This window comes from Pipistrellus kuhlii, unplaced genomic scaffold (genome assembly GCF_014108245.1).
Source record: "Pipistrellus kuhlii isolate mPipKuh1 unplaced genomic scaffold, mPipKuh1.p scaffold_m20_p_15, whole genome shotgun sequence".
NCBI lineage: Eukaryota > Metazoa > Chordata > Mammalia > Chiroptera > Vespertilionidae > Pipistrellus > Pipistrellus kuhlii.
The window spans coordinates 42068061-42077508 of NW_023425460.1; the positions used below are offsets into that span (position 1 = coordinate 42068061).

General features: G+C 57.9%; 1 protein-coding gene across 1 annotated transcript; it reads left to right on the top strand.

Annotated features, from left to right (window-relative positions):
* The first annotated feature begins 525 nt into the window (after window positions 1-525).
* On the top strand, window positions 526-9101 carry KCNK18 (potassium two pore domain channel subfamily K member 18). Its single transcript, XM_036438005.1, has 3 exons — window positions 526-745; window positions 1603-1731; window positions 8320-9101. The coding sequence occupies exons 1-3, from the start codon at window positions 526-528 to the stop codon at window positions 9099-9101; spliced, it is 1131 nt and encodes a 376-aa protein (XP_036293898.1).
* The last annotated feature ends 347 nt before the right edge of the window (window positions 9102-9448 follow it).

A 9448-nucleotide genomic window follows, 5' to 3' on the forward strand; every position in this document is an offset into this window, starting at 1 on the left:
GAGTGAGGAATCTGGACCAATAATTTGACCCACAAAGGAGGATGGTCCTTTACCAACACTGGCCACACTAGTCGCTATTAGTACTACGTGCTCACAAGACCAAGGCCCCACAGGCAACTCTCAGCGAGGACCACTGCAGGACTGAAAAAACCAAAAGTCAGATTGGTCCCTGGAAGTCAAAAATGCAGCTTGGAAAATGGGCGAGGCCAAAGCTCAAAGCAACCACCACGCCCTCCTCCCAGGGCCGCTGCCCCCCAGCTCCCGGGCCGGCCAGGCTGCTGGGCCCACGTCTGCCCGGTGGATCAATAGCCATCGGGGGCGCTGGGGGCGCGTTACTCAGACGAACTGGACGTAATGAGTGCCGGCTGCTTCCTGGGAAAAGCACAGGCACCATCCACTTAGCGCTGGAGCCTGGCCATTCCCGGGGCACGCCCGCCCCCCACCCTCCCGCCCCCCTTGGCGGGGCCTGGGTGGCGCTGCCTCTTCCTCCAGCACCTCCTGTCCTGCGAGCGAGCTCCGGGGAGGATGGAGGCTGCCGGGCCGCCCCAGGCCAGGAGGTGCTACGAGCAGGCGCTGGAGAAACTCCTCCCGCGCCTCTGCTTTCTCTGCTCCCTGGTGACCTACGCGCTGCTGGGCGCCCTGCTCTTCTCAGCGGTCGAGGGTGGCCGGGACCTGGGGGCGGGGGACCCGGAGTTTGAGGATTTCTTGGAGAAGCTCTGTGACCTCTTAAGATGCAACAGAACTGGTAGGTGGCTCGCCGGGGCAGGGTGGGCCTTTCTCTGGGGATGAAGGCAGCCCCGGGGAGAAGGAGAAGGCTCCCTCGCTGGAAGCTGGGCCTGGGAACCCTCTGCCCGGAGCCTCCCGATTCCCGGGCAACCTTGGGCAGTGGCTTCCCTCTCCGAGCCTCAGTTTTCTCCTCTGATAACAGGGAGAACAGCGGCCTCTTGGGGTTGCCGGGAAGAATATAGAAGCACTGAGCACCCAGGAAATGCTCTGGGAAGGCTGCTCCCTTCCCCCTGCCTCAGCCCCAGCCCCACACAGGCCTGCAAGCTCTGGGGCGGGTGGGCTGCTAGAAGTGTGCACGCCCCTTTGCAAGGTGGAAGACGGAGGATCGGAAAGTCCAGAAAGCCCTCCAGGGTGCACAGCACCCCCCTGGCTGAGCTTGGGGGTGAGCTGCTCCCTGCAGGAACCCGAGCAGGACCTAACTGCAGAGACACTAACAAGCAGGGCCCCGAAAGCCCAGTTTTGGTGTTGACGGGGCCACAGGACCGGGTTGGGGAAGCAGCCAGCATGGCTCAGTGGTTGAGAATCCACCTATGAGCCAGGAGGCCGCAGTCTGATTCGGGGCACAGGCCCGGGCTGCAGGCTTGATCCCCGGTGGAGGGGCGTGCAGGAGGCAGCTGATCACTGATTCTCTCTCATCGTTGATGTTTCCATCTCTCCCTTCTTCTCTGAAATCAATGGGAAAAAAATTTTTTTTTAAATGACAGGGGCGGGGGAGGTGGGGCGCTACTGGTTCCTGGGAAAGACTCCCCTTCACCTTGGGGGGCCCTGTCTTAAGGGCGGAGCCCTCTCCCTCACTCGGGTCCTCTCTTTCTCCAGGGATGGAAGACAGGAAGCTGGGCCTCCGGCAGCTGCTGTCCAAGGTGAAGCCCCAGTGGTCTAGCAGGTCCGCAGACTGGTCCTTCCTGAGCTCGCTCTTCTTCTGCTGCTCTGTGATCAGCACCGTGGGTAAGTTCCAGGGCAAGGCCGGGCCTGGCGGAAAGGCAGGGGGGAGCGGGTGGGGCAGGGGATGCTGGGACTTCAATCCATGTAGCGTGGAGGGCTTACCCCGGGCCAGGCCTACGGCGCACGGGCGGGCCCTGCTCCCGCGCAGGGACCCCGCAGGCCCTGCCACGGGCCATACGGCGCCTTCGTGGGAATTAGAAAAGAGCGCCTTCTCTCAGGGGTGCAGCCCATGCCTGTCCGCAGCTCCAGGAACCGGCCAGGGTCAGAGCTGGGTCTAGACTGGGCGTAGCCCCCAGTGAGCAAGGCGTGGGCTGGGATCCAGCCCCTTCTCCCCCCTCAGCTGGGTGCCCTTGTCCCAAACACCATCAACCGGCAGCACCTGCCAGCCCAGACAGGACAGACCCCGTGGTCAGCACGGGATGTGCTCAGGGCTTTGTGGGAGACCGACTTGGGGCAGTTGCCCCAGCTTTGAGGGAGGTCCAAGAGGCAGGACCAGAAGTTGAGGCTCCGGTGGCGCCTCCCAGTGGAGACACTCAGCACCAGGGCTCCCAGTGAGGGGCGGGGTGGGGAGGCGGGTCTCAGGATCTCCAGCGCCCCCAGCTGGTTTCTTCCGGAACCGGCCTCATTCGCCTGAATGCGGATACTGCCAGGGTGATGAGGGACAATAACAGCGATTCTCCTGAGCACTCAGCAGGGCCAGACGTGGTGTCCACGTGCCTCACCTGCGTTACCTTATGGGCAGTGAGCTGGGGCTCTGACGGGGACATCACGGCCAGGGAGGCAGAGGCAGGGCACAGCTGGCCTCTTCAGGGGGCCCGCAGCTCCAGGGAACACTTTGAGGGGACCACCGTTAGAGGGAACAGTGTCTACAGGGAAGATCCTGGAGGTGAGCAAGGGGGCTGAGAGTTTGGGGTTTAGTTTGTTGTGTGTTTTTTCTCAAGAACTCCAGGGGACTGAGCTAACTGATCTTAACGTTTCTAAGCCTCGGCACTATGTGTTGGACCAGATGGCGCTGCTGTGGGGCTGTCCTGGGCACCGTGGGCTGTTTAGCAGCATTCCTGGCCCACATCCACCTGATGTTCTTACCGCTACCCCTTCCTCCGCTGTACCCACCAGCTTCACCAACCAAAAGTGTCCCCAGGCTTTGCCAAATGTCTTTGGGGGGGGGCAAGACTGCCCTCACCCCATCCCACCCCCCCCCACCCCGGTTGAGATCCACTGAACTCATGTAATGGTTACCAAGGTGCAGTCTCTGGACCAGTAAGCAGCCACACGTATCACCCAAGAACGTGGCCTTCGGAGTCAGAAACTATGGTCCTGGGGCCCAGCACAGTGTGTTTAACAAGTTCTCAGGGTGATTCGTTGGCTAAGGGTGAACCTGAGTGGGGGCGGTGAAGGATTTAGAAAAGACAGACGAGAGAATGAAAGCTGGGTTTCGGTGGAACACTGTCCCCTCTGATGGAGAGCTAGCACCAGCGCCATGGACTACAAGCCCTGTCTTTATTTTATAGCCAGATGCCAAGAGGCAAAGTAAGGGCGTGGCCAAGATGTTTACAACATTCTCGTGGGTTCCGATCCTACTCAACTACCTGCACCTGATCACGCTGTTTACTTGCAGCCTCTATCACTCAGGCACCTGGGGTCACGTGTTTGGACCACAGGTTCAGGCTGACAACCACAGCTGTTGGCTATCATTGTGCTGGGAGGGCTCTGCTGGGACAGAGACACTCGTGGCCACGTGCAAGTGTCCAAGTGATAGAGGCTGCAAGTAAACAAAGCTTGATCAGGTGCATGTCATTGAATAGGATCAAAACCCATGAGAATGTTGTAAACATCTTGGCCATGCCTTTACCTTGCCTGGTGGCATCGGCTGTAAAATAAAGACACGGCGTGTAGTCCGTGGCGCTGTCGCTAGCTCTCCCTCAGAGAGGCAGTGTCCCACCCAGACCCAGCTTTCTTCTCTTGTCTGTCTTTTCTCAATCCTTCACCGCCCCCTCTCAGGTTCACCCTTAGCCAACGAGTCACCCTGAGAACTTGTTAAACACACTTTGCTGGGACATTGGCAATGACTGGGGTCCCCTCAAAGTGTTCTCTGGAGCTGTGGGTCCTCTAAAAAGGCCAATTGTGCTGGGACTTGCACGTGGTCAGGAGAGGACTGTGCCCTCCCCTCAGTCCGAGGCCTGAACCTGTCCACACCCTGGAGCTGCTCTCCACAGGTTCGGATGCATGCTAACATGTGGCAGCATTGCCCTGATTTCAGGGCTCTGGGCCCCAGCTACATGTTAGAATCACCTGGATATCTTCTACAAGCTCCATGCCTGGGGCCTGGGCCCTGCCCCACGCCAATCAAGTCAGAATCTCTAGGGACGGGCTGAGGTCAGCCTTTTTCAGAGCCCGTGGGTGCTTCTAAAGGACTCCAGGCATTAGCTTAGGTGATATGTGTGCTGCTTCCTGGTCCAGAGAATGCATTAGCTTGGTTTAAGTCCCAAGGAAGTGATGCTATCCCCCATGATTTAAGTCAATTAGGACATCGGGCCGTCCAGCAATTACAACTGGAAGAGGATGCTGGGGAAGGTCCTGCACTGCCCGGAATCAATAACGGTGTGAGGGCCCTGCCAGCATTACCGCTGCCTGCCCTGGGTCTCTGGGTCTCCTGCAATGCACCTGGCCTTGGTGCTAGGAGAGGGACACCTGCCAGGTGTGAGGTTGGCCAACGCCAGTCACCGCCAATTGGGTCAGCCCCCTTGGGTTAGGAAGTTAAGTGAAGGAGCTATTAAATACTCACTGCCTAAGTGGAGGGGACTGATCATAGTGGAATACATAAATGCATTAGAAGAAATGATCTGATTTTCCATTATGCCGCTCAGCATCCGGTAATTGGGACAGTCAATTCAGGCCCTTCGTGGGGGCTGGGTGCTCTCTGAGACTTGTTTCTGTGGTGCGTTTTCTATAACATGACATGTATTCTGGGTTATAACATGTCCCACCCAAGGCAGCCAGACTTTATAAGGTGCGAAGCCCACCTTTGCCGAGGAGAGCAGGTTGGGCGTGTGCGTATGCATATGTGTATGTGTGTGTGTGTGTGTGTGTGTGTGTGTGTGTGTGTGTGTTGGAAGGTTGAGATCTTAGGGAGAGGGGTACACACCCTTATGGGCTGTTTGACCCTGGCCAGGACACCTGACTTCCCTGTTCCATGTCCATTAACTGTGGTAACCACAGTTTTTGTATTGCAAGGAGTTTTGACTCCAAAAGGCACTTGACTCTATAAAAGAAATGAGCTTTTTTTTTTTTCCCTCCTTTTAAAAAGAAAAAAAATCTGACCCTGGGTCTCCATACTTGAGGATGGGGAACTTTAACTCTTGACTTTCCTTGGGGTGCCTGAGAAGTGGGGGCTTTTTTACTGTCTGGAAAACAGGGGAGAGGCCTGTCCATGGCCCTCATGGCTGCTGTTGACGTCCTTACGGGCTGATGGCTCTGTGGGTCCCATGGCACCCAGGGCCTGGGCTTCTCCACCTGGTTGGTCGCCATGGCTGAGCCTCTCTGAGCTCCTACCCCTATAGGGGAGGCTTGGCTCCCTCCCCCCTCCTCTCCTCCTCCTGGCTCAGGAGACTCTCCAATCCTCCATGGCCAGAGTCAACTGCCTCCTTTGTCCTGGCTGTATTGGTTTTAGCACCAGAAGTCCCATGTTCTGGGACACCCCTCAGTCCTCAGCAAACTGGGCAGTTGGCCATTCTATCCACGACCCTCCTCTGTCGCCCATCCTCCCTCTCCCTTAGACGCCACCCACCACAGTCTCCTCAGTGGTCCTCGGCTTTCACAGAAGCCTGGATGGGAGGCTGTCCTGAGGCCACTTCTGCAACCCCCGCCCCTCAGGGGAGGGCGAGGCTGCTGGAGTAGAGGCAGTGGGAGCCCTCTGGACTCTCCCAGCAAGTCCTGCCACACGGAGCCAACCTGGGGCGGGGGAGCCCAGTACACACACCTGACCACGTGCTGCTGGAATGGAGGAGAGCCGAGCTCGAGGCCAAGCTTTCCTCTCAACTAGGAGCCCCTGAGGGTATAACCTCTGCCTGTTCCTTGTATAGCCTCCAAGTTTGGGCACAAGAGCCTGGCATACAGCAGGAACTCCATAAATGTGAAATCCAGGCTGGGTGCCTTGGTTTGAGTTGCTCATTCAAGAGCCTGCTCTTTTCTTAATTTTTTTTTTTATTGTTGTAAATATTACATATATCCCCTCTTTTCTCCCATTGACCTCCTCCAGCCGGCCCCAGCTCCCAACCCCAGGCCACCATCCTATTGTCTGTGTCCATGGATTATGCATCTATGCATTCAAGGTCTTTGGTTGATCTCTTCCTACCCCTCCCCCGCATTCCCTCTGAGATTCCCCACTCTGTTCCATGCTCCCGTGTCTCTAGACCCCCTCTGTTCATCAGTTAATTTTGTTAGGTAGACTCCACAGGAGTAAGTCATGCAGCAGCCTGCTTTTTTACATCCTGTCCTGGATCCCCATTGGGAACCCCGTACCTGCTGAGCAGGGTATGGAATTCGATGCATACCTGCCTCCTCCACTAAACCAGAAGCTCAGCAAGGTGAGGTTCCATATTTACTCTGCTCACCATGTGCCCGGAACCTGCAGTCCGCACTCCATGTGCACACACAACAGGAACACACACAACAGGAGGACATACACAACAGGAAGACACACACGGAGCCAGCCGCCCGGCCATCACACGGAGCCTCTGAACCAGCCAGGGCGGCCTGGAATGCCCGGGACAGGGACAGACTGCTGGGATCCATCTTGGCCCCAGCCCTCCCCCAGGACCTTCCTTGGCGCCTGGGCCACCTGACCATTCCCCCAGGGCAGAGCCTGGGCCTGAGCTTCCTGCCAGGAGCTGCAGCCCCTGAGGAGCTGGGACACAGCCAGCCTAGCAATTACCTTCCCATTAATTTACATAATTGGGCCGGGTTTTCTGTATTAATCCCCTGTGGCATCAGAAGTTAAACACGGGCATTAAAGACGAAAGCGATCCCTCTGCTTGTTAAGGTCACTGAGCAGAAGGTCCGTCTACCTGCGCTGTGGGGTTTGACGGCCCCCTCTCCTGCCCAGCTGAACACATGAGGGTGGGAGTGAGGGTGAGGGAAGGAGGGGGGTTCCCGGAGAGCATGGAGGCCTCAGCCCATTTGCTTGGATGACCTGTTCTCGCTGATTGGAGGGTTCCGCCCCCTTGGTGTCCCTGACCCAGTGGGTACTGAGCCCTGGCAGCGCTGGGGATATGACTCCCAACTTCACTCTTTATCACACGTATACCCTTGGCCACATTGCTTCATGTCTCCCACCTCCGTTTCCCCAGCTGTGAACAGTGATAACCATGCCCACCTATGAAGGTTGGCCTACGCCAGCCCACAGGGAGTGCTCAGTAGGCAGCTACGTTAGCTCCTGAGCCAGTCTTTGCCAGTCTCCCACCCTGTGTCAGGCACTGGCTCCCTTAGCCAATAGACAAAGCAGGAATTGTTGTCCTCATCCTATATAATAAAATGCTAATATGCAAACCAGCCGAACGGCGAAATGACGGGTCACTATGATGCGCACTGACCTCCAGGGGGCAGGTGCTCACTGCCTCAGGAGCTGCCCCGGGTGCTCAGTGTGCTCCCACAGAGGGAGCTCCGCTCAGCTCGAAGCTGGGCTCAGGGCTGGCGAGCAAAGCAGAAGTGGCAGGAGTCTCTCCTGCCTCCACTGTAGATAGGTGGTAAGGAGCTAGGGGTCCCGGACTGTGAAAGGGTGCAGGCTGAGCTGAGGGACCCCTCCCCCGCCAGTGCATGAAATGTCGTGCACCGGGCCTCTAGTTTACAGATAAGAAACCTCAAAATGTGAGCAGTCAAGTCACTTTCTAACAAATGGCGGAGCTGGGATTCGAACTGAGGCTGGTAAGATTCTAGATTAGGGGTGTCGAACTCAATCAGAGAAGGGGCCAAAATCTAAAATCCAGCCTAAATCGCCGCGGGCCTTGTGTTTGACACATGTGTTCTAGATGCTGGGCTCCTAACCGCTTCCCCACCATTTGTGAACATGTCTAGTGCACTAAACCACGGTGGCCCTGAGGGCAATTGCATTGTATTCGTTTTCCAACTCAATGATCGCCTGTCACCCAGAAACAAACAGACCAGGAGGCCCAGGCATTCTGGGCAGGACAAGGGGCTCCTTAAGAACCCAGCGCCTTCCTAGAGGAGGAAGGGGTGGTGGGTAGGATTGCAAGGCCGTCCAGGCCCCTCACCTGCCCTCACTCTGTGCTAGGTGAGCTGGTTCGCCTCATGCACATGCACAGGTGCCTGTCCCCTGCCGAGGACATTTCAGGATAGTCATTCCGACATGACCTTCTCTGTCTCCTAAAGAGAAGCTGGTGTCACCCCTTACTCTCCCCCACCCCTAAATCAGGCCCAACAGCAGACAAGTGGATGAGTGTTTTAAGATGCATAGTTGCAAACACGGCGTGCCAAAGGTCACGCCGAGGAGGGCAGAAGGCAGAAGGTCTCTTGAACGCCTTCTGGGGGTTGGGGAAGGCCAGGTGACCGGCCCGGCCGTGTCCTCTTTTGCAGGCTACAGCCACGTCTACCCCGTCACCAGGCTCGGCAAGTGCCTGGTCATGCTCTACGCGCTCTTCGGCATCCCCCTGATGGTCCTGGTGCTCACGGACACAGGCGACATCCTGGCAACTGTCCTATCGAGGTCCTACCACCGGTTCCGAGGACTCCTTCCGCTCTGCCCTCCACTCCCCATGTGCTGCTCCCGGCTGCCCGGCCGGAGAGGGCCGGCCGCCAAGCCCACGGACCCCACCGTCCCCAGGATCATCATCAGCGCTCAAGAGCCCCCGGGCCCCAAGCCCAGCCGGTGTCCCTCGGCCCCCAGCCCCAGCCCGGAGCTGCTGGAGGGGCTCCTGGCGGGGGACACGCCGCACACGCTGCAGCCGCCCCCTCGGGCCATGCCCAGGAGCAGCTCCTGCCCCGAGCTGGTGTCCGGGGGCCTCTCCTACTCCGTCATCAGCAACCTGGACGAGGTGGGCCAGCAGGTGGAGCGGCTGGACGTGCCCCTGCCCGTCATCGGCGTCCTGGTGCTCGCCTACATCTCCTGCGCGGCCGCCGTCCTGCCAGCCTGGGAGAGGCACCTGGACTTCCAGGACGCCTTCTACTTCTGCTTCGTCACGCTGACCACCATCGGGTTCGGGGACACGGCCTTAGAGCATCCTCATTTCTTCCTGTTCTTCTCCCTCTACATCATCGTCGGGATGGAGATCGTGTGCATCACCTTCAAGCTGGTGCAGAACAGGCTGATCCGCATGTACAAGCAGCTCGTGCTGTTCTTCGCCAAAGGGGAGTGTTAGGACCCGCTACCTCGGGGCTTCGTCTCATGTGTGGGCTGCGGCGTGGCGCGTGTGGGCGGAGCTGGGCTGCTCGTCTCGTCTTTTGGGGCCCGTGTGGTGGACACGTGGCCTGTCACCGGAGACCGTGGGGCCCTGAGTTTGGCCTCCAGGCCCTGCAGGAAGGTGGCCAAGGCCCTCCGTCTCAGGACGGTAGACAGAAACGATCACCAAGCCCTCATGACCAACTTATTTCCCTGTCTTCATTTTTAAAAAATATATATTTCATTGATTTTTCACAGAGAGGAAGAGAGAGGGATCGAGAGCCAGAAACATCGATGAGAGAGAATCATCGATCAGCTGCCTCCTGC